Raw genomic sequence first — 27,910 nt, 5'->3', positions numbered from 1 at the left:
TAGGTCACTGGGAGGGCAGTTTATGTTAAATCAGTATTTCCAGTTTCCTCTATCATGTGTCCACAAACAGGCAAAGCGTGGTGCCTGCAAATAGCATCACTTCCTAGCAGTGGGTGGTTTTGGGATGAGTTTGTCTCTTGGAGATGTTGTGGTTCACCACAAGCTGTCATGCCTGGGGTGGCTGTGGTGGAAGGAATGTGTTGAGAGTTTAGATTCGGGTGGACAAGTGATGATAAAACAATAACAGCATTGATAACCTCATGAAGTTCATCAAGGCCAAAATGTAAGGTCCTGCACATGGGTCAGGGCACCCCCTGGTATCAGAACAGGCTGGGGGATAAGGGATTGAGAGCAGCCGTGAAGAGAAGGACTTGGGGGTGTTGGATGAGGAGAAGCTCCCCATGACCCAGCTTCAGTGAGCGCTTGAGCCCAGAACCCCCCCGTGTGCTGGGTGCACCCCCAGAGCGTGAGCAGCAGCTCAGGGAGGGGATCCTGCCCCTCTGCTGTGCTCTGGGGAGATCCCCCCTGCAGCCCTGATCCAGCTCTGGGGCAGCAGCACAAGAGGGACGTGGAGCTGCTGGAGCGAGGCCAGAGGAGGCCATGGAGATGCTGCGAGGGCTGGAGCAGCTCTGCTCTGGAGCCAGGCTGAGAGAGCTGGGCTGGGGCAGCCTGGACAAGAGAAGGCTCCTGAAGGGGAGACCTGAGAGCAGCTCCAGTGCCTAAAGGGGCTGCAGGAAACCTGGAGAGGGGCTTGGGACAAGGGCCTGTAGGGACAGGCCAAGGGGAATGGCTTGAACCTGCCAGAGGGGAGACTGAGCTGAGCTCTTAGGCAGAAGCTCTTCCCTGTGAGGGTGCTGAGGCACTGGCCCAGGGTGCCCAGAGAAGCTGTGGCTGCCCCATCCCTGGCAGTGTTCAAGGCCAGGTTGGACACAGGGGCTTGGAGCAAGCTGCTCCAGTGGAAGGGGTCCGTGCCCGTGGCAGGGGTTGGAGCTGGAGGAGCTTTAAGGTCCTTTCCAACCCAAACCAGTCTGGGATCCTCTGTGGTGCTGTTTTCACTGTGTAATGTTTTCTGCCTATGAGAAACGTCAGTGCATTGGATTTTCAGAAGGTTTTTGTAGTTCCTTATTTCTAACTAGTTCTGAGCGGTAAAAGCCACCGATATTCCCGATTCCTCCATGAGCACACACTGCTAAAGCAAAGCCTTAGCCCAGTTGTTGAGCAACACTCTACCAAGCAGTCTCCAGTGCGGTGAAGCTCATTTGTCCTCATGGCTTTTTGTTTTGGCTCGAACAAGGCAGTTTGATTTCCCTGCCTGCCCTGACTGATGTATGTCTCTGGAGATGAATGTCTGTGGTGGTCTTGGTCCAGTGTTGAGAACAAGCTCGCTTTGTGTTCTTGGTTTTGGCTTTCAGCATGGCCTTTTAATTACTATTTCATGCAGCTCTCATGGTGAAGGCTGTCTAGTGCAGTAACAGCAGGGATAAATCAGAGGTAAAATCTTCTTGCATGCATTTGAGCTTCTGCTTCTTAGTAGGTCCTTCTAACCAAGCGGTAGATGCTTGGTTTTGGAGTACTTGGCACAGGTAGGAACGTTCTGCAGGTGTTTTCTGAACCATTTTAAAATGGTAAAACCTGCTTTTTTTCATAACATCTTTTATTTTCCCCATTTTGTAGCCAGTTGAGGGTACTCATTCTTCAGAATGGCTTTAACCTGCAAAGGGGAGACTGAGATCTGAGGCAGCAGTTCTTCCCTGTGAGGGTGCTGAGGCGCTGCCAGCCCCAGCTGCCCTCCACCGATCCAAGGGGTGACAAGGTAAATCCCCAATCCAATTAAAGTTACCCAGAGTTAATCAAGAGTCAACCACAAATGCCAAGATCCTGGATTACCCAGAGCTTCATCCAGCAGCCCTGGGATGCTGCATAAGGACCACAGGACCTTATAGTTTGGAGAAGAGGAGACTGCGGGGGGACCTTATTAGTGTATATAAATATATAAAGGGGGAGTGTCACGAGGATGGAGCCAGGCTCTTCTCAATGGCAAACAATGATAGGACAAGGGGTAATGGGTATAAACTGGAACACAAGAGGTTCCACTTAAACTTGAGAAGAAACTTCTTCTCAGTGAGGGTGACAGAACACTGGAACAGGCTGCCCAGGGAGGTTGTGGAGTCTCCTTCTCTGGAGACATTCAAAACCCGCCTGGACACATTCCTGTGTAACCTTATCTAGGTGTTCCTGCTCTGGCAGGGGGATTGGACTAGATGATCTTTTGAGGTCCCTTCCAATCTCTAACATACTGTGATACTGTGACCATAGCCTATGGAGAACGGGTCCACCCCTCGCTGGGAACTGGAGCTGAGCTTTGCCCTGCTACAGCCAGCCTGGGTTATCCTCCCATTGCCTGCTGTGGGGGACTGAACCACTTACTGCTTTTCTTGTACGTCCCTCTTAGTTAGAGGCAAATTTCACCCCCAACTCTCAGCAAAACATGTCCATTACAAAAACCTATGGGAGCCACATCACCATTCATTACTGCTTTCCCCAGAGCAACTAGATTTTCTTAGAAACATAGAATCCCAGACTGGTTTGGGTTGGAAGGGACCTTAAAGCTCCTCCAGCTCCAACCCCTGCCACGGGCAGGGACCCCTTCCACTGGAGCAGCTTGCTCCAAGCCCCTGTGTCCAACCTGGCCTTGAACACTGCCAGGGATGGGGCAGCCACAGCTTCTCTTGTGGGTTGTGCTGCAAGGCCAAGTGTGTCTTGTGAGGGTGGTGGGTACCAACTGTGTGCCTGCACTCAGAAGAAGGGGCTTCTGAGATAACAGAGCAGTGTTTTCTGGGATCTGTTGGTGTTCAAACCAGTCTTCTTCAAGCTTTGCCATCACTCCAGGCTCCCATGGTGAACAGCTCATGCTCTTTGTTAGTGTGATGTCTTGTCACTGGCTGATGGTGGTGGATTTGTGGTGTGTGTTTCCTTACAGGAGTAGAGTTGCTGGTTTAGTTGGGGTATGACCTCACCTACAAAGACCATGAAAAAGGCCGAGCTCATAGCCTGTGCTACAAGCGCTGTGATCTCTTTTGCTGCCCTGTTTGGATGCAGGAATATCACAGTCTAGGAGACAGTTGTTTTCTTGTGTTCTTATGCAAGGCGTTGGTCATAAGCCTTTCTCTTTAGGGTTTAGACCTTTTCCTCCCTGTCTACTCTGCATCTGGTCATGTGAAAACATAGGGTTTTCTCTGGTGCCATCCTGTGGCAAGATGCAGTATCGTGGCTTGAAGGGATTCACAGGACGAGCTAGGGCTGCAATTGGGAAAGAAGACTTTACTGAAGGGCACAGTGAGATTACTTGGGATATACCTTGTGTGGGAAGGGTAGGACATAGGGTATCAGGGATAATCTGACTTTGTAGAAGAGAGATGCTATGGAGGATCTGATAGTTTCTCTTTCCTTTTCATTCCTGGCCTTCTGATTAATCTCAGGCACTACATTAGTCAAGCATTTGTATGAACATGGCACACATCAGTTCCTCTTTAGCAGCCTCCGAGCATTTAACTCAGTTCTTACATTCAGCTTTGAAGAAGCTGGTTGGTGAGCAGTGAGTAAGAACAGTGAGTAGAGGGGCCTCAGTAGCCCAGACTGAACGTGGCCTTTCTTTCACAGCAGTGCTGAGGATGGAGGACGTGACCAAGTACATTGTATTGTATGAAGGACATCCCAGATTCTGTACCTCTTGCTCTTTCCACTCCATGAAATTACTGTGATGCATAAAAGCACTGCTGGAAACAGGACAACCCATTTATTGCTCTTTCTCTTCTGTTGCCAAAACCTGCATCACGTATTGTGCTGTGGGCAGGGGAGGGATGAAGGCAGGATTTGCAGGGGAGACTTCCCACGAGGTAAATTCGGGTTTGCTGCCTCTAATGAAGAAAAAAAAGTGATGTTTTGTCATCTAATTTGAATCTATGGGCTTGTTGTAAAGCAGAGGTTTTGGTTGTTGGGAGGGTTGCTAACCAAATACGTGGTTTAGTAAGGCTCTCTGCTTCATCCTTCCTCTATTTCTTACTGCTCTAGTGAGCTGAAACGGATGCACGGATGTTCTGTCGCTGCAGGTTACAACCTAAGAAGTGAGGACTTGTGTGTGTCAGGCCTTGATGGTATTTTATTGATTGCTGGAGTGAAACCTGGTAGCATGAAAGCGTTTTGCAGTGTGATGCTGATGCGCGGATCAGACCTGGGTTGGGGGTGGTCCCCATGCACCAGTACATCACCTCCTGCAGTGCACACCTCCAGCCTGGCTGATCACGGGGTAGCTTGAAAACAAGTAGGCATGAACACCACACTTTGTATGCTGAATCCGGAGGATGGTGCTGTTCCAGGATAGGGTTAGCAATAGTTAATACTCTGAAAAATCTTCTTTTCTTAAGCCTGAACTGTGGAAATGGCTGAGCTGTTTTGATAGGTGTAAGATGAGAAGCTTCAGAAGGGGAGAGGGAACCACCTGGAAGCAGATATTCGACGTATAAGGCTTCAGCCTCCCCAGAATACTATGCATATATAGCACAGACCCAGGTAAAAGTACAAAGATGGTCCAGAAGTCACCCAGAGCGACCAGCAGCAGGTGCTTCAGGAAAGTATAGCTCTGTCCTGTTCCTTGTTACTCAGATACATGCTCTCCTGCTGCAAATACTCAAGAGCTTTGGATCTTCCCAAGCCAGAGCTGTTCCATTTGAGTCAGTGTTTGCTATCCGTGGATTATAAGCAAAGGGCTGTTCAGCACAGAGCCTGTACCAAAGGGATGCTCAGCAGCTGTGGGATGAGAAGGATCATTGATCTGTTCAGTTCTGCGGTCCCTGTGATAAGGATTTATGTGCACAGTGAGCTTTCTGGCTGGCAAGTGGGATTCTTTGTGTGGGTTACTTGGAAGCCATAGTCCCCAAAAAGGTGGTGGAAAGGCCAGTAACTACCCCTTGCCTCTGTGGTCCTCCCTGGCAGTCTGGATTCCCTTTCTCCTATGCAGAGAGAGGTTTAAAGCAGTGAATGTCAGCACTTGACCTCATCTGGTTGTTTCAGAGTAACCTGGTTAGCCATAATCTGCTCACTGCTTGAACTGCACATTGGTGTGATCCTGCACTGGGTCAGGTTGGATGTTCATCTTGCCTGCGAGTATCCCTCTGCTAAACCCATGTGCTTTGTGCCTCCATCCCTGACAGCGGTTGTGGGTGTGCTGGCTTGGGCAGCCAAGGACTTGGTAGGGGCAAAGTCCTTTTGGCTGTTTATAAAGCCTGTTACACTGGCGGAGGAGGATGATTACTAAAGAATTCATCTATTGCTAAATAGGATTTATCATAGAATCACAGCATGGTTTGTGTTGGAAGGGACCTCAAAGCTCATCCAGCTCCACGGGCAGGGACCCCTTCCACTAGAGCAGCTTGCTCCAAGCCCCTGTGTCCAACCTGGCCTTGAGCACTGCCAGGGATGGGGCAGCCACAGCTTCTCTGGGCACCCTGGGCCAGCGCCTCAGCACCCTCACAGGGAAGAGCTTCTGCCTAAGAGCTCATCTCAGTCTCCCCTCTGGCAGGTTAAAGCCATTCCCCTTGGCCTGTCCCTACAGGCCCTTGTCCCAAGCCCCTCTCCAGGTTTCCTGCAGCCCCTTTAGGCACTGGAGCTGCTATTTCTTATAGAGAATACATATATCTCTTTCATACATCTCTACATATATCTCTTTCAAAAGACTTCTCAGTTTGTTTTGTGGGTACTTGATGCTCTACAAGTTGTGTGCTGCATCCCAAGATGATTCATCCAGCCTGGGATCTGCTGATGCCCGTCCTCTTGAGTTCCCTCCAGCCTCTTGTGTGCCATATAACGTGCTATGCTGGGAGCGACCCTTGATTTACCAGAGCAGCCTCGATCGGCCCAAGTCCTTTAATAGTAACCTCCCAAAGGAAAATACTAAGGCTTTCCAATGACATTAAAAAGACAAAAGGAGGAGGGAAAAGCTAAGTTTAATTAGAGCAAAAACTGGGATAACTGACTTTAAATAGATTAAGGCAAGTAAGAAAGAAAGCAAGCTGGATGAAGTAAAGTTCACAAGCAGTGGGTTATAGGATGCCTTATAGAAGGCAGCAGTAAGGTTGGGTCAAGGCCTTTGTATTTCTCTGTAGTGTAGTTGTTAATGCTGCTCAGGCCCCTGGTCCCTGGGAAGCCTTCTCCAGTCCTCTGGTGTCTGCCTGCTGCAGGACTCCAGCTCTGCTGTGCCTTCCCAAGCTGCTGAATCAGGGATTACGGAATCCTGGAATCCCAGGTTGGGAGGGACCTCAGGGATCATCTGTTCCAACCTTCCCAGGCACAGCATGACCTAGACTGGATGTCCCAGCACCCTGTGCAGCCCAGTCTTAACAGTGTCCAATGCTGGGGAGTCACCACTTCCCTGGGGAGATTATTCCAATGGTTGTGCTCATTGGGAAACGTTTTCCTCTTGTGTCCAGTAGGAATCTCCCCAGCAGTAACTTGTGCCCATCACCCCTCGTCCTTTCCATGGGACTCCTTGTAAAAACGGAGTCTCCATCTTCTTTGCAGCCACCCTTTAAACACTGGACCTTGGTGACAAGGTCTCCATGAGTCTTCTCCAGGCTGAACGGTCCCAGCTCTCTCAGCCTTTCCTCTCACGCTTCCCAGTCCTTGGATCATCTCTGTGGCCTTTCCCTGGACCTTCTCCAGCCCATCCACAGCTTTTGTTGTGCAGCAGGACCAAACTGAACCCAGTATTGCAGGTGTGGCCTGACCAGTGCTGAGCAGAGTGGGACAATGGCATCTTTCTCTCTGCTGGTGATGCCCTTGATGATGTTCCCCAGCATCCTGTTGGCTTTCATTGCTGCAGCTGCACCCTGATCACTCCTATGGAGCTTGTGTCCCCCAGGACCCACAGGTCCCTTTCCACAGAGCTGCTCCCAGCCAAGCAGGAAATCTTCATAAAGCAGTGTGAAGATCTACTGTTTTAAAGGCAGTTCCTATGATGAGCAATGGTTGTATTCTTCATGAACAGCCTGTCTTGGGGACCCTGTCTGGGTATTGGAGAGTGTCTTGTGTCCTAGTTCTTAGCTTGTGGGTGCAGAGCTGTGACAGCAGAAGCAATCCAGCCTGAACAAGCAAGTGTCGTGGTCCCTTTGCTCATCTCTGAGTGAACGACATCCTGGTGGTAACAACCCTTTTTGGTCCTTATTTCCATTTAGGTGGTACAAAAATGTGTTTGCCCAATGTGTAGATGGCATTTAAGAGGTTCCCATCAGCGGAATCTCCTGCTGGTATGCTAAAACTGTGCTTTTAAGGTTCTCCTGAGGAGATTCTCTTACCTCCTCCGGAAGCAGTGAACACAGGAGGGCAAAACCAGTCTTAGAGCCTCTTTATACAGGGATCAAGTACCACTCAGGGCTTGCTGTGCTTGGAAGCAACTTTATTCTTTGTGAATGAAAGTATATTGAAGCTGGAACTTGTGCTTAGCTCAGTGTGAAGCCCAGACAAGCACATACTTCACTTCTCGCTGTGATTTTAGAAACCAAATCAGAGCAAATGTTATTTCTCTCCAAGCCAGAGGAGCAGCTTATTTCTGTGCGTGACTGAGAGCTCCCTGCTCTGGCAGTTATGCAGCATTGCTGCTGCTGCAGCTTGCTCTGCTCCTCACTGCTTGCTTCATAATAAAATCCTGTCTCTTTAGCTGCAGTGACTGAACAAGTTTGATCGATGCTGTCAGATCATTGGTATGTTTAAAACCACAGGCTGAACAGTTACATCACTGCGAAAACCAACTTACTGTCTTGCTTAGTTGTTTGCACATGAATATTGAGTCATTTCTCTATTTTCCCCTGTGCTTTTCATGCTGTCACTGTAGTAAGTAAGGTAATGAAGAATTGGATCTTTAAACCACGTGCTATAAAGCAGCAGTGCTGCTTGAGTTTTCTACCCAAAACTCTTGGTTAAAGTTACAAATTGTCTTTGTACGTAACCATAGCATCCCAGCATGGTTTGGGTTGGAAGGGACCTTAAAGCTCCTCCAGCTCCAGCCCCTGCCACGGGCAGGGACCCCTTCCACTGGAGCAGCTTGCTCCAAGCCCCTGTGTCCAACCTGGCCTTGAACACTGCCAGGGATGGGGCAGCCACAGCTTCTCTGGGCACCCTGGGCCAGCGCCTCAGCACCCTCACAGGGAAGAGCTTCTGCCTAAGAGCTCATCTCAGTCTCCCCTCGGGCAGGTTCAAGCCATTCCCCTTGGCCTGGCCCTACAGGCCCTTGTCCCAAGCCCCTCTCCAGGTTTCCTGCAGCCCCTTTAGGCACTGGAGCTGCTCTGAGGTCTCCCCTTCAGGAGCCTTCTCTTGTCCAGGCTGCCCCAGCCCAGCTCTCTCAGCCTGTTTTGGGCTGGTTCCTTGCCCGTTAAGAAAAAGCCCAATCCCAAGTTCACCAAAATGAATTGTAATGAGTGCAGCTGTTTGAAAGGGGGAAATGTCGGCCTGACTTGTGGAGGAGGAGAAGGAGGAGAGGATGGTGTGAATGTGACTCACTCTGCAGTGACAGTTGCCATCAGCTGGTGACGGTTTGTGGTGGATGAAGGCACTGAGCTCCTAAGCAACGGCTGCAGTTGGGAGCACGCGAGGGCATTTCCCACCACAGGAAACAATTGCTGGCAAACATCTTCAGATGGGAGAAGAGGAATGGATGAAACCCTTTGAACAACTTGAGCATAGTTGTTTTTGGTGCTGTGCAGGGGTACCTGTCTAGGGTCACCCCCCTATCACTTTTGGGGCACAAGGGAATGTGCACATTCACCTGCACAGTCGGCAGCTTTCAGTTAGTGAATCTGCAGGAATGGCTTGTGCTTGTTATAAAAGCACTGTTTTTAGGAAGCAGGCACCAGGACAACTTGTCCATGTGTTATGTTGGGCTTTCCCATGTTCTGCAGCTGCTTTCGTTGTTACTGGGAGGCTCTTCAGTTTGAGGGGTGGAAGTGGAAGGAGGGATAATGGAGATGATGAGTTCTGGAGCCCTCAACGTAAGAGGGATGTTGGAGAGAGTCCAGAGGAGGCCGTGGAGCTGCTGCGAGGGCTGGAGCAGCTCTGCTCTGGAGCCAGGCTGAGAGAGCTGGGCTGGGGCAGCCTGGACAAGAGAAGGCTCCTGAAGGGGAGACCTGAGAGCAGCTCCAGTGCCTAAAGGGGCTGCAGGAAAGCTGGAGAGGGGCTTGGGACAAGGGCCTGTAGGGCCAGGCCAAGGGGAATGGCTTGAACCTGCCAGAGGGGAGACTGAGCTGAGCTCTTAGGCAGAAGCTCTTCCCTGTGAGGGTGCTGAGGCGCTGGCCCAGGGTGCCCAGAGAAGCTGTGGCTGCCCCATCCCTGGCAGTGTTCAAGGCCAGGTTGGACACAGGGGCTTGGAGCAAGCTGCTCCAGTGGAAGGGGTCCCTGCCCGTGGCAGGGGTTGGAGCTGGAGGAGCTTTAAGGTCCCTTCCAACCCAAACCAGGCTGGAATTGTATGATTACAGGGAGAAGGAACTTCTATGGGAGGTGCAGGGTACTGGATGGCAGAAGCAGTCTGGGATGGACTATATGTGTTTGCTGTCCTCTCCCACTGCGGGCCTTGCACAGCTCAATCACGCAATACTTGCTGTGGTGGATGGATGCAGCAGCTTGTGCTGCTCCAGTTCTTTGTCCATCACGCTCTTGTTATTTGTGCTCAGTGCTGGCATGTTTCCTGTCTTGTTTTGGAGCTTGGGATACCTGATCTCTGAAAGTCTGTGCTTCTGAGGTGGGTCAATGGAGAACTGCCCATCTTCATGGTGAAGCTAAAGCTCCCTTTGGCTTCGCCTTGCTCCTGGGGAAATGCCTGCTGCCTGGAAGCACTCTGATTTCTGGCACAACCGAGGCTTGTTGTGTGGCCTTGGGCACTTTATTGTTCTGTGCCTCCCAAGTTGTCAAATACACATGATGCTTCTCTGCAAAGGGAAACTGAGGCAGGATGGTGGCTGTGAGGTATCCTGGCAGCTTCTGATAGGAGAAGCATTTGAGGGTTGCTTTAAGTTATTGTTTTTAAGTATACCTGATTCAAGGACTGTTCTGCAGATCCCAAAATAAACAGAAATGGTTTGGGATACCCTTGGTAATGTTATACTGCCAGGGATACTTTGGATGCCCCTTTACAAGCAGGAACCAAAGCTCCCAGGCTGTCATCCTCATTTTCATCACAGTGATGCCAAGTCAAAGGATGAGCTGGGCTTACTCAACCAGGAGGCTGTTTCCAGCTTGCTTTTGGTACCTCTGCTCCTTAGGTTTCACTCATCTGAACAAACTTCCTTTGTGCTGATTCTGTGTCTGGCTTCAGCTCTTGCGAACCCTGCTGCGCTTGGAGCCGGGATCACGCATCGGTGTGGAATACTTGGCTCCAGCATCCCTGCGTGCAGAGTTCAACTTGAGGCCTTCCAGATCCTGATGCCGGCCTTGCTTTAGCTGCTTTCGTGCTGAAAGGCGGGATTACGCGTTCGACCGTTGCTGGGCTTTGGGTAAGCTCAACCTCGATGCAGTTCAGGCATCGCAACACAGGGTGGCGGTGCCACTTCAAGCTCTGCTGGCCCAAAGGCTTGGAGAATCCCGGGGTGTAGTTTGCTGTGTTCAGCGCTGCGGTCCTTGGTGGCTCTGAATCACATTGCTCTGTGTCTGCTTCTTCCAAAGCCCCCTCTGTAAGCCACAAGGCACTGAGCTGTCATTTGTGGAAGGGCTGGTGAGAAGGCTGGGACATAGCAGTCATCCCGTGGGCATCCCATGAGCAGATCATCCGGTTCCAACCCCTGCCACGGGCAGGGACACCTTCCATTAGCCAGGTTGCTCCAAGCCTGTGTCCAGCCTGGCCTTGAACACTGCCAGGGATTTAACCACCCATAGTGGTTAAATCACCCCCATCCTTGGCACACATGGCTTCACCTTCTCAGCTATTTTAACCCCTGTGTTTTATCTTCCCTATCACTTACATCTGGTTTCTGGATCCTGCTGGCTGAACACTGGCTTGGTGAGGACTTTAGCAGACTATGTAGTGCTATGGCCATACCTTTGCACAGTGCTGCCTCTTAGGAGTGTGTGCTTATCTGGCGGGGGGCTTGTTTTAAGCCAAGCTCAACTCCAACATCAGTCTCGCTTCCCACATTTCCCTGTGTGTTCCAGTCTCCCTCTGGTTTTCCATTGTCTTGGGTTTGTCTCTGTAATGCAAAACTGTTGTGACTCTTAAACTGCATTGCCCTAAACCCCTTTCAGGGGTGACACAGGCTCAGGAGCAGAATGTTCCTTGGTGTCTCCTCTTTTTGTTCTGTATTCCCCTGTAACAGGGCGAGCCTTTGGGCACCTATGGGTCATCTCTGGTGCTGCTCAGCTTTGAGAAGGTCACTTCTGGTGGTGGCAGAGGTCTCTTCCTTCCAGTTCTTGGCTCGGTGCTGTTGTTCTGTTTAGTGTCTGGTGCATGAAGCTCTCGTCAGCACATCCTGCATGGGATTTGCTTTCTTTGTGCTGCTTTATGATAAATAGGAGCCCCTAAGAGAACTTGGAGCGTGCTCCTGCGTGACTGTTCTGCCCCTTCCCTAGGGCCTTTTCAGAGGGTGTCCTCTGCAGCTGGGGTGCCAGTTGACTTGCAGGTCTCTGCTTGGGGCTAAGCAGCCTCCTCCTCTATAGAAACATCCCATATCCTGCAGCAATCCCAGAGGGAAGCGTGTCAGGAGCGCAGCTCTCCATCCCAGCTCTTGCGAGCTCAGAGGCCTGGCTGTGTCTGAATCATTTCTCGGTCTGTGAGCAGACAAGCTGGAGGAGCTGGAGCAGTGCCTACGGGATCTCTCCTCAAGCAAGGTTGGATCTGTCTTGTGGAAGGCAGTGAGCCTGTGAAAATCCACACGGCAAAAGAACTGCTGGCAAATCCTCCTCCTACTGCTCGTGGTGGTCACTTGAGGTAATCCTCTGGAAGCCTTTAGATAGGGTAGGTGGAGAGCTTGGAAAACTGACCCCTCTCTATAAAGCCGTACAGCACATCAATAGGGTGTCTGGTTCCAAGAAAAAGCACCTTATAGGATGGTGTCCGTGCAGCATTTAGGAAGCCGAGTTGGTTTCTTTTCATTTTTTCTGTTCTTTAAGTGAATTATAACATGTTTGTAGCAAGTTATTTGGGATTCTGTTACCCAGCTCCGTGTAGCTCTTCCTTCGTGCTGGAATTGCAAAGCCTTTCCGTAATGAAGGTCAAATGAGTGTACGGAGTACAGAGGGTGAAGGCATGAGTCAATCTCAAGCTTTCTGGTAGGGAAGTGCTTATCAATGGCATGATGAAAAATCTTTTCCCAGTGTCTGAATGTCTTGTGATGTTTTGTTGTACTAATCTGTTATAGCTGAGGCATGAAGAAGTGAACTACATGCCAGAATAAGCACGACCACATCTCATCACTCCTTGTTGCTGTTGCTTCCAAGTGTTTAAAGGCAGTACTATTAGCTCCTTCCTCCCGAGCTGGAGGAGGGATGACCTGCCTAGATCCAGGAACCATAGCTGTGTGTGTGAAGAAGCTGAAGGAAACCTCATGTATGTGGCAGCCTCAAATGTGTGGCAGGTTTTGTGGTTATCTCCCTACCATCACAGGAGGTGGAGGTGCCGGCACGGGTTCTGTCGCCATCCCATTGCCCCACTTAGGTGGTGCCTCTTTTACTGACCTTGTTGCAAGGTATTAGAGTTCTGGAGATAATGTCCCATTGCTTTAGGTACCCAAAGAGGTACCTAAGCTAAAACTGGTCGTGATGCCTCTGGGTTTCCTCTCTAAGGGTGCTTGGATTTAGCTGCCTTTGTAATATGTTGGGTAGAGAGATGGGAGTCTCAAAGGCATGCATGAAGGCAGATGGCCTGGTAGATCTGAAGAGACTGTAGATGACCAAAAAGATGAAGTTTGTGCCTTGACAGTGGACAATTTACATGGACATATAAATCTCCCATTTATAGGATGAGGTTGTCGATGCCTCCACCTTCTGAAGCAATGGAATCCATCAACCACGGGAGAGGAACCTGTAGGTTGATGAGGCTGAAGATGAAGGGCTTTTGACAAGGGCCTGTAGGGACAGGCCAACGGGAATGGCTTTAACCTGCCCGAGGGGAGACTGAGCTGAGCTCTTAGGCAGAAGCTCTTCCCTGTGAGGGTGCTGAGGCGCTGGCACAGGGTGCCCAGAGAAGCTGTGGCTGCCCCATCCCTGGCAGTGTTCAAGGCCAGGTTGGACACAGGGGCTTGGAGCAAGCTGCTCCAGTGGAAGGGGTCCCTGCCCGTGGCAGGGGTTGGAGCCAGAGGAGCTTTAAGGTCCCTTCCAACCCAAAAACCAGGCTGGGATTCTATGGTCTAGTAATTAAAGTGCCTCTCAATTTCCCTTGGAATAAGCTCAAGTGGGGAGGTCTTTCAGTGTCCTGACACATCCACTGCACTTTCTCTTGTCTGGGCTCTTTTCTGGTTGTATTTTTGACGGGGCCTTTCCTATCCAGTGCTTCGCTGTTGGTATTTTCTTCACATTTGCGTTTCCAAATAAAGGTAACCCACATAGTCCTGGTTTCATACCCTTTGATTTCCCCCTTTGAAAATCAATGCTTCCCTAAAGGTCACGGTGCGAATCGACCCAAGACAGAGCCGATGACTCAATCAGAGCTTTCTGTCTCTCGTTGTACATCAGATGTTTTATTTATATCTACTCCGTTACTCTGTGTGTCCTGTGCCTGTTGTGAAGGATTAGACGTGCTGGAACACCATTGCAGGCGCAGCAGAAGGGAGATTAGAACATTTGTGGTGGCTTTGCATCCGCATCCCCCAATTCTTGTGGGTTGGTGTCTGCCTCCTTATTTCGGCACTTTTCCTCACAATAGTACATATGGTGGCAACGTTCAGAATCGTCCTGCAAAGTCAGTGTGACGAGGGTATATCATTAGGTTTGAGCCTTTTTTGAAGCAGCCTTGTTTACAGGCATTGTAAAGATGATTCATCTCCCTCTTAATGCTAACCAGCTTGGATGGGGCGCAATCTATCTCGCTTGGTTCTAGCGAGCATTCCTATCCTACACATGGTGCGAATCAAGTGTCCCTCCAACTTGAAAGAGCTTTGAGAGAGTAGGGCCTGCTGACGCATCGCTTTTGTTCTTGGGGGAATTGTTTCCATTGTGCTCACAGAAAGAGGAGGGAAGTTGAGAGCTCTGCTCGTGGCCAGTTCTCTCCATAACTTGCCTCGGTTGGGGGCTTTCGTGTTTGCTGGAGCTCTTCTGGCTTTGGGTTGCTCCTTAACGTTTCCTGGCTCTTCTGGAGGCTAATTTGTTCAAGCTTTCAGTTCTTCATGTCTTTTATCATCTGCAGCTCGTTCTTTAATAGGGACATTATAACCAAGTTGTTCCATTATATTTGCAATTAGGGTAATTATGCCTTTCCTTCAGGATCTTGTCTGGCGCAGAATAGCTGTATTCCACCCCGGAGATTGCTGTGGCTTTATGGTGGCTCTATTTATCCAGTAATGTATAGCCTAAAAGGGCTTTGTTGTCATAAGTGTACGCTTAAGAAGGCTTCAGAGTATTTTACAACTCAAGACCTGACCTTGTACAAATGGAGGAAATGGGGGTTTGTCTGTGGCCATCAGTGAAAGCTGAGTTGGGTTCTTGGAAATCCTTATAAAAACCTGGCAGGATTTAGTACATGGGGTCAGAGGCACCGTTTCATTCAGCTTCAGGGCTTAGTTCAGTGTTGGTGGCTTCCAAAGAGCTTCATCTGGTTGGACCCATAGAAAACAGGACTTCAGGGGCTCTTCGGGCTCCTCAACCCTCTCCTGGGCTGAGGAGGTGCTTGGTCTCTCCAGCAGCAAATGCATCTACGCTGGTCCTGCTTGATGGTTTTCTAGCTTATCCTTGGAAATGATCAATTTAAAGAGGTTCCGTAACATGCCTTGGGGATCCCTTTTGGATTTCTGCCACCCTTACACTTAGAAAACCTCATCTGATGTTTAACCTCATTCTCCTGGGCAATTTAAGCCCATTATGATTTTCCCCTCTCTTCAGTAGGCACAAGTATTTGCACAGGAATGTGAGCCTGGGCCTCCTGGTAGTCATACATCCCAAATGCTCTTGCCTTGTCATCCAGCTTTCCTCCCTGAGGATGTTGCTGTGTCTGGTCCTTCAGATGGGTTTGCAGAGCAGGCATCTATAGTTAGAAGGAGGATGTGCTTTCAGTTACAGCACTGCAGTTCAGTGGTGAGCAGCAGTTTGGGGGCTGAGGTTGAGGTTTGTTGGCAAGGAGGGATTTACTCATCTGAAACTCAGCATTAGAGACCCAAACCTCAACCCTGGATGAGCTGGGACAATAGAGGCTTAAGGCAGGTTTAGTGTCCCTCTTTTGTGGAGGTCTTTTGGTCTTGTTGAGTGGGTCCTGGTCAGTGTGGGTTTTATAGCAGATACATGCCATATATTGAGCTCCCAACACCTAACAGATCTGCTCTGAGCTTCTGCGTCTGAATTCTGTCCTTAGAGCTGGTCCTGAGCTGTTGTTTTGCCTTAAGCTGCTTCCCTCCTCAACCAAAACACAATCTGTAACATACCTTTCCGAGGAGGCTTTAGTGAAGCTGAACTGAATATTCAGTGTCACTTTTCCTGTGCATCACTGTTATGCCTGATTTTGACTGCGTGGATCCTGGGGATGTGGTGGAATATCTCCATGGAATAATGGAGAGCTACACGGGTAGATGCAATAAAATGCAATAAATGGATTCTTCCACTCTCAGTTCTGTCTTTTGGAGAAGCCCTTTCAAGTCGAATTGATTTCTGCGCATCTCCTACAGAGCCTCTCTGCTCTTTGGCACGTGTAACTGGGGGTTCATGACCTGAGTCTTCTCAAACTGAACAAAAGGGCTTCTCACTCTTCAACTAACCCACACAGGGAGCGACTCAACCACAGAAACAGAGGTACCTTGTGCTGCTTGTGATGCTCGGTCTTATCTGGCCTCCAGCTGCATCCCTAAAAGGCCCTTTGTAGTTCCTGTGCCACGTTAACCTGCGCTAGGCAGGTATCTCAAAGGGTGCCAGGCATCTATATTTATCCAGCTAAAGTCTAATCTGAGACTTACGTGTTAGTTTAGAAAGCAATTATTAGGCTGTAAATGAGAACGAGCTGCCTCTAGCTTGAGCTGTGCTGATGGGAGAAACTGGGTCAGCAAGATGCTTGTCTTTGCCAAGTCCCTGTTGCGTCAGGTTTGCTTCTGGAAGCACTTGTGTGATTGCTCCTAATCTGGTTTGGTTCAACTGATCAAAGTTATAAGAAGGTTTAAAAGTAGTTTTCCTCTTTCTGGGGTGCTGGTGGTGCTGGAGAGGGCTGAAGGTGTAAGTGGAGCTGGAGCAGGCGCTGGCAGAAGGCTGCTTTCCAGTGGCAGCGCTGTGTGCAGAGCACAAATCTGTGTGCTGCTGAAAGTCAGGACCTTCTCCACACAATGAATTGGCAGCGGGGAGCTGCATTGTGCCATCCCGTTCAACTTTTGCCTCTGAGGGAGACCTCGAGTTGACCTTGGTACTGAACCGTGGTCTTCTGCAAGAGGGAAGGAGCTGGAAGCTGGTGAGCGCCGTGTGCTGCCAGGCAGGGACGTCTGTGCCCAGTGCTGGTTTCTGTGCACTGAACTGCCTGGAGGTGAGCACAGAATTCCAGTGTGGTTTGGGTTGGAAGGTCCTTAAATCCCATCCAGCTCCAACCCCTGCCACGGGCAGGGACCCCTTCCACTGGAGCAGCTTGCTCCAAGCCCCTGTGTCCAACCTGGCCTTGAACACTGCCAGGGATGGGGCAGCCACAGCTTCTCTGGGCACCCTGGGCCAGCGCCTCAGCACCCTCACAGGGAAGAGCTTTTGCCTAAGAGCTCATCTCAGTCTCCCCTCGGGCAGGTTAAAGCCATTCCCCTTGGCCTGGCCCTACAGGCCCTTGTCCCAAGCCCCTCTCCAGGTTTCCTGCAGCCCCTTTAGGCACTGGAGCTGCTCTGAGGTCTCCCCTTCAGGAGCCTTCTCTTGTCCAGGCTGCCCCAGCCCAGCTCTCTCAGCCTGGCTCCAGAGCAGAGCTGCTCCAGCCCTCGCAGCATCTCCATGGCCTCCTCTGGCCTCGCTCCAGCAGCTCCACGTCCCTCTTGTGCTGCTGCCCCAGAGCTGGATCAGGGCTGCAGGGGGGGTCTCCCCAGAGCACAGCAGAGGGGCAGGATCCCCTCCCTGAGCTGCTGCTCACGCTCTGGGGGTGCACCCAGCACATGGCGGGGTTCTGGGCTGGAGCAATGGAGGCAGTGAAGCTGCTGTTTTTCTTCAAGACCATGCAGAAGCACCACTAAGGCCATGGAGTGCTGGTTGCTGATGCTGTCCCTGTCCTCCCACCAAGCTGTGGGTCCACTGGCTTTGCATGTGGAAGTTATCAATCACAGCAGTGTCAATTTTAATGTGCTTTGTCTGGTTTCCTAATGCAGCACTTCTCATCTCATGCATGTCTGAAGTATTCGTTGCGCCTCTGTTGGATGTTATGACAATATTGCTTCACACAGAAAGGGAGGGTCTGGGACTGAAAGCCAAGAATGCACCAAAGAAGAAATCAGCTTGTTTAAACAATGCTTTAAGATGACAAAATGAACTTTGTTCCTAGGAAAAAGCACTTTAGTGGGACAATAACACAGCAAGGATGGACATTAAAGTTTTCCTGTGATAATCTCATCTGCTTTTATAGCTGTGAGGGCTAAAATCTTAATTCTGTAAAGTGCATAAAAATGATTCTCTGTTATCAACAATTTGATTTGTGGCTGCTTTGGGATGGTGCCTTCCTTCTTCGTCGGCAAGTGTTCACTTCCTCCTCTTCCTTGTGCTGCTGTAGGTCAATAGCAGAGCAGCTTCCATGGCTCCTTCTTCCCTGCCTCTTCAGCAGCCCTTTCTCTTCAAATCAACCCCCAAATTCCTTTGCCTCTTCATAGCCCAATGAATAAGGTGCTGTGGCTGGTGTGGAGCCTGTGTTTTTTCCTGCCTCCCCTCTGATCCCATTGCACTTGCGCTGCTGGTTTTGACCTTTGCTTGGACCCCAGCCATGCACTTGCCTTTCCTGACCTTCCTCCTCCTTGACTTCTGGAAACACTTCCAGTTCCTCAAGGTCTTTGGCTGCTGCTTGTGCCTCCTTCACTTTGGTGTCACCAGCCCATTTCCAAAGCGCTGCTTGCGTTCTAGCGTCTAATTCACTAATAAAACCGCTGAGGAAAACCAGGCCCACAACAACTGCATGGGGAAGCCCTGCTGAAGAGCTCCTTCAGTCATTGACAAGTAACTTGGTTTTGTAGGATGGGTTTGGAGCAGCGTATGCAGGTGGTTTATGGGAATGCTGTGTGCTGCCTTGCTCCTTGTGAGAATACCCACCCGGGGTTACACCAGGACACGGCTGAAATCAAGGTGTTCTCAGCTATGAAACAAGGGTCATCCAGATAATAAAGTACAGTGATGCTCTGCAGAAGGGGCTTTGTTTGCTACTCCAGGACCTTGTGGTAATGGGATATTGCTGATGTTTTTGCTGAATTTTACAGTGATTGGAATGATTTCTGTTGTAAACTGAGAGCATGACGGTGGGGTAAAACTTCTGTGCAAGAGATGTGGGGCTAAGCAGAAGTTTAAACAAGCTGAGAGAGCTGGGCTGGGTCAGCTTAGAGAAGAGAAGGCTCCTGAAGGGGAGACCTTATAGAGCAGCTCCAGTGCCTAAAGGGGCTGCAGGAAACCTGGAGAGGGGCTTGGGACAAGGGCCTGTAGGGCCAGGCCAAGGGGAATGGCTTGAACCTGCCAGAGAGGAGACTGAGCTGAGCTCTTAGGCAGAAGCTCTTCCCTGTGAGGGTGCTGAGGCGCTGGCACAGGGTGCCCAGAGAAGCTGTGGCTGCCCCATCCCTGGCAGTGTTCAAGGCCAGGTTGGACACAGGGGCTTGGAGCAAGCTGCTCCAGTGGAAGGGGTCCCTGCCCGTGGCAGGGGTTGGAGCTGGAGGAGCTTTAAGGTCCCTTCCAATGCAAACCAGGCTGGGATTCTATGAAAAGCACACATGGGAATGCTTTCTGAACTAAAGTAATGAAAAATGATCATGATTCAATGTTTTATACTTTTCCAAAATGGAAAAAAAATAGTTGCTATTTTCCCTCCATATTTGTGCTGTAGATATCATCACCATGTGGGTGATGGGACAAAACTGAATGGACTCGCATCTGTTTAACATAATGAAAACAAACAGCACGTTCTGCACTTGCTCTTCCACTGAGATAACTGCAGGTGTAACACACCGAGTCAATGGGGCTCTTGGAGTCCAGCTTGCTAAAGCTCTGTGTACGCAGGTGGCCTTGGGGAAGCCAAGGCTTGAAGCTCTTTGCTCTGGCAGTTGGATGTTGAGCAGGTCCCCATCTTGCCAGCTTGCGTTGCCCTTTTCTCCACGCACCACTCTTGAATCATTCTATGTAGTATTGCTTGCATTGCTCAGGAGTCAATTTGTTGATTACAAAAGTCAAAAGAAGATTAAACAAACTGCTAACGCTTTTATGTAGCGTAATGAGAAGAAAATGTTTCGGAGGGATTAAAACCACTACAGAAGTTTAAAGGGGGGGGGGGAGAAAAAGGGAGAGAAAAGTCCATAACAGAGTCAGGAATTTGTTCCACTTATTAATTGAAACCAAAAGCAAGTCCCTTCTGTTCCAGTGTCCCCGGAATGTCCTCCTGCATTGTTCCAGATCGCTTTCATTTCGCCCCCAGAGAATTCCCTCCTCTGTGCTTTCCGCTGGGTTTATTGAGGTGACTTCTGAGTGCCCGTCCTGCAGGCACCTCGCGTTGGGGCTGAGGTTGGGGGTCAGACTCGTGCCTTGGCCTGCCCCGAGGCTGCCTGGAGGGCTCGTGTGAACCGGTTGAGGATGAGACGCAGCGAGCACATGCGGAAGGGGTTGTGAAGTATTTCCTAGCATTAATTTATACGTGTGCAGTGCATTTAAGCTCCTCTGAGGTGTTTTCAGCATTTATATCGTACAATCCCAGACTGGTTTGGGTTGGAAGGGACCTTAAAGCTCTTCCAGCTCCAACCCCTGCCATGGGCAGGGACCCCTTCCACTGGAGCAGCTTGCTCCAAGCCCCTGTGTCCAACCTGGCCTTGAACACTGCCAGGGATGGGGCAGCCACAGCTTCTCTGGGCACCCTGGGCCAGCGCCTCAGCACCCTCCCAGGGAAGAGCTTCTGCCTAAGAGCTCATCTCAGTCTCCCCTCGGGCAGGTTCAAGCCATTCCCCTTGGCCTGTCCCTACAGGCCCTTGTCCCAAGCCCCTCTCCAGGTTTCCTGCAGCCCCTTTAGGCACTGGAGCTGCTCTCAGGTCTCCCCTTCAGGAGCCTTCTCTTGTCCAGGCTGCCCCAGCCCAGCTCTCTCAGCCTGGCTCCAGAGCAGAGCTGCTCCAACCCTCGCAGCATCTCCACGGCCTCCTCTGGCCTTGTTGCAACGCTATGTGGATATGGTGTATGGATGCAGTAGATGGTATCTGATATAGGACTTGCCAGTCTGAGAACAGCCACATGAAACACTTAAAGAATGGTTGACCTCTGCTTTTCCCCCAGTGTTTGCTCTTATGGATGTTGAAGTGATGGAGAATGCATTGGAGTATCCAGTGCAATGTGGTTGAGTACAGCAGAGTGAGGCTTTGCGGTGTGGGGAGAGCATGAAGGTGTGAATGGTTCTCCATCATGATGTGCTTCTGCATGGCTGCTGCTTGGGAAATGGAAAAGGTGACAGAGCATCCAGCTGTGCCACCCATCCACATCTGCAGCATCCCTTTTGTTAATGGTTTGGCTGCTTGACATGGACCAGGTTTGGTTGCCCCTATTTTGGGGGCTACACTTTGCAATGACACAAGACGCAGATGGGAACTCCTGGTGCGTTTGCCTGCTTTGGCTTTCCTGGAAAGATTTTTGCAGTTGACCTTTTGGAATCAAAACCCAAGTGGATTTTTAAGGGCTGCAGAAATTGTGGAACTGAACAATACAATCCAAGAACTTTTCCAAGGCATCCTCCATGGTTTTGTTTAGTGAGTGTACTTCAGAAATGTAAACCAGACTGGTGTGGCACTGAGCAAAGTCTTCCAGCCCAGAATTACAGCCTACAGAGCTATAAGATAAGTACATGCAGGACACACCACTCTTCCTCAGCCTGTTTCAATCAGAAGGCTCTTTGTGAGGGAGGCTATTACTAAAGCTATCTGACAAGCAATATTTTGTAGCAAAGGCAAAAGAGAAGCTGCCTCAAGGATCATTTTCTATAGCATTGTCCCAGCGCTTTGTTATTTACAACCAAGAGCATGAATAGGCCAAACCACTTCTAATTGTGATTTTTGTTCTCCTTCCTTTATGTGTTCATTGTGTGCTGTCGTGACTATTAATGGGTATTAATCTATGTCTAAAATCCATTTCTTTCTAGAAATGCTTTTGCATCACCTTGTAGTGTCTTCTTATCAAGTCTCTTCAGGACACGTATTGAAGATGCAGATTGGGCTGTTATGAGTGCTTAAAATAGGAGAGATGTTACTAAGAGCAATGTGTATGTGCAGAAAAAATGAGGTGGAGGGGAGCAGCTGAAGAGACCTGGAGATCCAGAGCAAGGCAGTGGGAATCCTGAGGGTTTGGTAGGGAAGAAGTGGGAAATGTGATGCCCCAGATGTGGTAATGTGAAGGACATAATGAAGGTGCTCAGCTGAGTGCGTCAGGTGAGAACGGGAGCTGGGCTTGAGAAAGCTGACAGTAACTAGGTAGGGAACAGCACACTTGCATCAAGGGTATGGCATCACAGGGATGCTTTGCAAGAGTGGTGCTGTAGCTTGGGCAGCTGAAGCAGCAGCTCAGGAAGTTGGATGTCTACCAGAGCCGGGGAACTGAAGATGATGATGGTGGAGTTTGGGACTTGAGAGTGTCTTGATGTGATTGCAGGGGTGAGATTTGTTCTTGCAATCAAACTGAGTCCCTGCACACTTACTGTAATCCACTTACGATGGTGTTCAATACAGAGTAAGAACTTGACATCCCCTTACTTTGGGGTTGCCGTCCTTCAGCTTTGGAGTGTATTGCAGTTTGATCTAGGATGGGCTGGGCTATTGCCCATTTGCTTGTGTTTTATAGGGAGGACAGAAGTGAAGGATGCTGGTTCTGCTGTGGAGGGAGGGTTGTGGACAAACAGGAGAGCTCAAAGGGGAAGATGAGGGTGCTGAGGCGCTGGCCCAGGGTGCCCAGAGAAGCTGTGGCTGCCCCATCCCTGGCAGTGTTGAGCTGGCAGCTGGAAGAGCTTTAAGGTCGCTTCCAACACAAACCAGGCTGGGATTCTATGGTACAGAGTTTGTTCAAATCCAAGCTTAGAGCTGACCCCGGAGATGCTGGGGTTTCGTCGCTTTCTGTCACCAACTGTTTTTGTTTTACACTCCACTTTGGCTGAATAAAAATACAATGGAAGGTTCTCAGTCACCAGACCTCTATGGCTCAGTTTGGCCACCTCCAGAGGAAACTTTGCCCGGAGTTGTGACTAATTCTGTGTTTTTTCACCCTTGATAGATGCTTCTGTAAGCGCAAAGAGCACTAGATGGCACTCTGCCTCCAGCATCCCTGTTCCACCAGCAGAACTCTGCTAAGCTGTAAGCAACAACCACTAGTATCCATGTGATTTCAGGAGGTTCTATCTCTCTGTCACCTTTAGCACCAACCGACTTCTGTCTTTGAATAAAGAAGGGAATAGGGTCAACATTGCAGGCTTCTAATCTTGGTGACTGTTATTTTGCATTGAGTTTTAAGCAGGTTTATAAAGTTTAGGCGTTTTTGTTTTGCTATTGAGAGGGCTTACTGAAACTGTGTAATAGAAATTCCTAGGGCAGATATTAAAGGGTGATAATTCAGAGCTTTTTCTCCAGCTTTTAGCCCTGTCAGGTTATTTTTATGACTAAGAGACCTTTGTGAATTGCAGAGGTGGGATCCGCCACAGTGACTTGTGAGCACAGATCGCTCCAAAGGATCACATCACTTTCTGCAGGCAGAAAGATTTAATGTATCATAGAATCTTAGAGTGGTTTGGGTTGGACACTGCCAGGGATGGGGCAGCCACAGCTTCTCTGGGCACCCTGGGCCAGCGCCTCAGCACCCTCACAGGGAAGAGCTTCTGCCTAAGAGCTCATCTCAGTCTCCCCTCTGGCAGGTTCAAGCCATTCCCCTTGGCCTGGCCCTACAGGCCCTTGTCCCAAGCCCCTCTCCAGGTTTCCTGCAGCTCCTTTAGGCACTGGAGCTGCTCTGAGGTCTCCCCTTTAGGAGCCTTCCCTTCTCCAGCAGCTGGGTGCTATTTCAGCTGCAGGAATTGCTGCCTTCCACGTCTCACTCAAGAGCAGTGTTGACCTTTCCTCTGCCTTTATGTGTTTTGGGCTCTGTTTTCAGCAGGCAGTGACCCCAACCACCCTTTTGCTGCTTCTGGTTCAACAGGCAATTTGTTCTCTGTGGCTGTGCTGGTCTTGCAGCCAAAGGGCTAACAGTGCTGTCAGCATTGGGAGTGGGAAGGGGAATGGGTTTTGGCAGCTGTAGATGTGATACTTTTCCATTATAGCTTTTACTCTTGCAGACTAAAGAGCATCCAGGAGGAGCACTCAGCATTGTAGCGTATGGTAGCAGATAGTGATCAGGGGTGGCTGAGCTCAGAGACAGAGCACAGGGACTTTGTTTTGGATCATTTGGTGCTGGGTTGGCCGTGTTGCGGTCTCTGAGGGAACATGGAGCTGGTGTTCGTTACAGGTGGAAAAAGAAAGAAGGGCAGCAATAGGCAGATACACAAGGCACCAAACTCAAGTTTGGGTATGTGAATAAATAGCACAACTATCCCTTTATCACAGGAGGCTTTTTGAAGCTCATTGTGTAAGCAATGGCTTAACAAATATTGCAATATTGACCCATCATTGTCATCTTCTCTTTAGGTCCGTCTATGATGGAGAAGAACATGGTCGCTTTATGGAGAAACTGGAGGCACGGATCAGGAACCATGATCGTGAGATTGAGAAAATGTGCAACTTCCATTACCAGGGCTTTGTGGACTCCATCACAGAGCTGCTGAAGGTTAGAGGAGAAGCTCAGAAACTGAAGGTAAGAGAAAGCCATCCAGATGTGGTCCTGGTGGAGCAGAGGGCTTGTTTTCAGGCGAAGAAGCTCCAACCTCAGTGTGCTGACTGCTGCTTTTCATACATCTATTTATTCACTTAAAGCTGTCTCTGGCATTTCCAAGCAGGCTTTTGGCTTTACACACACAGCTCTCCATCCCACAGCCAACCACATGCTCACAGAAACACCTTCCTGGGGGGATATCCTGACACCAGAAGCACCCGTGTTATGACAGTGGCATTTTCCATGGCAAGGATTCATCCAGCGGTCGATTGTAGGATGAGGCCATCGAAAACACCATCAAAAAGCCTTTATTTATTTATTTTTAAGCTATTGTTCCTAGCCAAGAATTCCACATTGTTTGTTGGCAAAGGCTCGTTGCTGTTTCCCATTCTCCAAAGAGCTACTTTGTTGGTGGCGCACTGTGAAGTCCATCTCTGTACCCTCAGGATCTCTCTTGATTTCCATTACTATGCGATCTATAAAACAGCACATGGGGAAAATATACACAGAAACATGTTTCCCAAATCCTGAGCCTTCTTTGTAAGGGTTTCCTCAGGGAATCATCCCTGGGTCCAGTGGTGAGCGTGTGTTTTGTTCCAGCTATTCATTCTCTGTTTGATCTGGGTCTTGCTCTCAGTAGCGCTGCTCTTTGAACGTACATGCAACCAGCAGTAAAATAAATGCCCTCCCTGTTGCATCTCCACTGTGTATCTTCACTCCTGTGCTTTTAGCTTTGGGGCATTTCGTGTAACATCAGGCTGTAGAAATATCAGTGTTCATTGTTTTAAGAGTGCCCATGGTAAATGTGAGCTGGGTGCGTTGTCTTCTGCCATTCACGGGTGACACGGCTGCCCTCCATGCAGGAGTGATGGATTTCAGGGGGCTCCAAGTGACCTAAAATCTTGAGAAAAGAAGGCTCAGGGGAGACCTTGTCACCATGTTCCAGTATTTAAAGGGTGGCTGCAAAGAAGATGGAGACTCCCTTTTGATGAGGGGTCCCATGGGAAAGACAATGGGTGATGGGCACAAGTTACTGCTGGGGAGATTCCAACTGGACATAAGAAGAAAAGGTTTCACACTGAGAGCAACCATTGGAATAATCTCCGTAGGGAAATGGTGACTCCCCAGTGTTGGACACTGTTAAGATTGGGCTGGACAGGGTGCTGGGACATCCAGTCTAGGTCATGCTTTGCCTGGAAAGATTGGACCAGATGATCCTTGAGGTCCCTTCCAACCTGATGTTCTATGACTCTGTGATTCTGTGATTAGAATCTACTCAGGACTGTACTGCTAAACTTTCTGTCCTGCTTTTGTGCCCTGTGAACGGGTAGCATTGAACTGGGAGCTTTGTGCTCTTGATCAGCAGAGGAGCTCCTTGCAATGAATTTCTGCACTACACAGCACTGTGTTGTTTTCAAGAGATGCTGGGTCGCTGAGTAATAATCTGTCTATGGATGAAAAAGAAATGAATTGAAACCACGCAGGATGCACTCCCAAAGAGGCATCTCCTTAATTTGGATGATATTTCATAGAATCCCAGCCTGGTTTGTGTTGGAAGGGATCTTAAAGCTCCTCCAGCTCCAACCCCTGCCACAGGCAGGGACACCTTCCACTGGAGCAGCTTGCTCCAAGCCCCTGTGTCCAACCTTGCCTTGAACACTGCCAGGGATGGGGCAGCCACAGCTTCTCTGGGCACCCTGTTCCATTTCTTCCTAATATCTAATCTAAATCTACCCTCTCTCAGATTAAACTCATTCCCCCTTGTTCTACACCTACACACCCCTGTAGTAAGTCCCTCTCCAGGTTTTTTGTAGGTCTCCTTAAGGTATTGAACATCTAAAGTCCAATACCTTAACACCATCCTAGTGACATTTATAACCTTATGTCATTAATAACCTCAAGGGCAACTACAGTGCAGTGAGAGTAGGAGCTGTCATTAAATTCAAAGTATGTGTCTAAGGGAATCTACAGCCTAAATTCTTGTTGGGTTATTTCAGATGTGCTCCATCACATATATAAAGGATTTAGGAAGGAGCTGCTGTGCTCTTCATCCTCAGTATAACAGCCAGTGAGGCAAACATCCCACACTTAGCAGAATCGGCAGTAGATGGGTTTTGGACAGAGGGATGGAGTCAGCACCAGGGTCATGGTGGTGTCCTTCAGGTCCATTCCCAGGATTCCCCTCCAGCTCCCTTTGCTTCTCTCTCTCATCACTGACACTCTCTAAATGGTAGCAGAGTGATGTTTAACCCCTCTCCCATCCCAAGCCCTGCTCCATACCACATGTTCCGTATGCAGATGAATGAACTAATGACTTGAGCATCCTTTAAGCCCCTGTGTGATCCCAGTGTCTTGTTCCTCACATGTGCTCACCTGTTGTCTGTCCCCCCTTGCTGTGCGTCTGTCTTAGATTATAAACCCTCCTTGTCTGAAAAGCTTCAATGTGTCTACAGAGAGTCTATATAAATAATCAGCTATTTTATTACAATATATACACGTAGACCTTAAGACCAAAACAAAACACGACTCCCTGCCCCCTGAAAACTCCTAGTGTGCAAGGGCAGAATATATCCTTACTCTTTGCTTTAACTGGGATTGATATGTAATTTTAATAGAAGACTGCTACAGCCCTGGCGTTATTTTAGGAGCAGTTTTAAATTAGCCTACACGGATTCCTTTTTCCTGGTGGGATTTTCAGGATAGAAGCAAATAAAATAATCTTTGGAAGAGATGCTGGGCTCCTGCTTGTAAAAGCTCAATGCATCATAAAGGAAATGAGCAGTTTTTGCACAGGGCAATCAGCCAGGAAAGCTGAAGCTACTGCTGAAGAGGGAGCGATGTGATGCAGATGCTGTCAAGAAACTGTGAGAGGGGAGATCATGGGATGACTCCTCTTTGCAGCATGGTAAGCTGGAACAGCAGCGTGGCCAGTGTTAAAACCAAAGGAAACCTGTGAGGCTGGATGGCTTTGCTTGCTGGGGCTACACAAACATTTCAGTGTGAGACCTCATGTTGCAGTTTGGAGCAGTGTGGGAAATCAGTGTTGCCCAGTATCTTCCAATAGTCAGCAGGGAACAAGTTGGATCCTCAATCAGTTTAATCACAGAGTGGTTTGGTTTGAAGGGACCTTAAAGCTCATCGAGCTCCAGCCCCTGCCACGGGCAGGGACCCCTTCCACTGGAGCAGCTTGCTCCAAGCCCCTGTGTCCAACCTGGCCTTGAACACTGCCAGGGATGGGGCAGCCACAGCTTCTCTGGGCTCAAGCACACACTGAAGCTGGGTCATGGGGAGCTTCTCCTCACCCAACACTCGCAAGACCTTCTCCTCAGGGCTGCTCCATCCCATCTCCTTCACTCTGTATTTGTGCTTGGGGTTGCCCCAGAGCACATGCAGGACCTTGCATTTGGCCTTGTTGAACTTCATGAGGTTCACATGGGCTCACCTCCCAAACCTGTGAAGTCTTGTGTATAAATACCAAGCTCCCTTTCTATCTCAGCTGCTTGCTTTGTGGTGTGCTCCAAAAGGAAAGAGAGAGCTTCACCCTGAAGCTTGTCCTGCTTTGCTCAGCTGTGGCTCTGCTCCACCTACTGTCTACATTGTGTTGGGGGTTCAAACTGAAACAGGGGAAGTTTAGATTGGATCTAAGGAAGAAATTCTTTACTGAGAGGGTGGTGAGGCACTGGAATGGGTTGCCCAGGGAGGTTGTGAATGCTCCATCCCTGGCAGT

General features: G+C 49.5%; 1 protein-coding gene across 2 annotated transcripts in view; it reads left to right on the top strand.

Moving 5' to 3' along the window:
* The window catches only part of EXOC6B (exocyst complex component 6B), a gene marked incomplete at both ends in the record, with an annotated part of 302,342 nt that overhangs the window by 24,316 nt on the left and 250,116 nt on the right, over window positions 1-27,910 (top strand). For both annotated transcript variants that reach the window (XM_080627686.1, XM_080627685.1), the window contains one exon: window positions 24,000-24,165. In XM_080627686.1, the coding sequence (XP_080483812.1) occupies window positions 24,000-24,165 (166 nt within the window). The remainder of the gene's footprint in view (window positions 1-23,999; window positions 24,166-27,910) is intronic.

Source organism: Psittacula echo, assembly GCF_963264785.1.
Source record: "Psittacula echo genome assembly, chromosome: 1".
In the NCBI taxonomy this organism is placed as follows: domain Eukaryota; kingdom Metazoa; phylum Chordata; class Aves; order Psittaciformes; family Psittacidae; genus Psittacula; species Psittacula echo.
The sequence above is the reverse complement of the archived record's forward strand: the minus strand, read 5'-3'. Positions and strand labels throughout refer to the sequence as shown.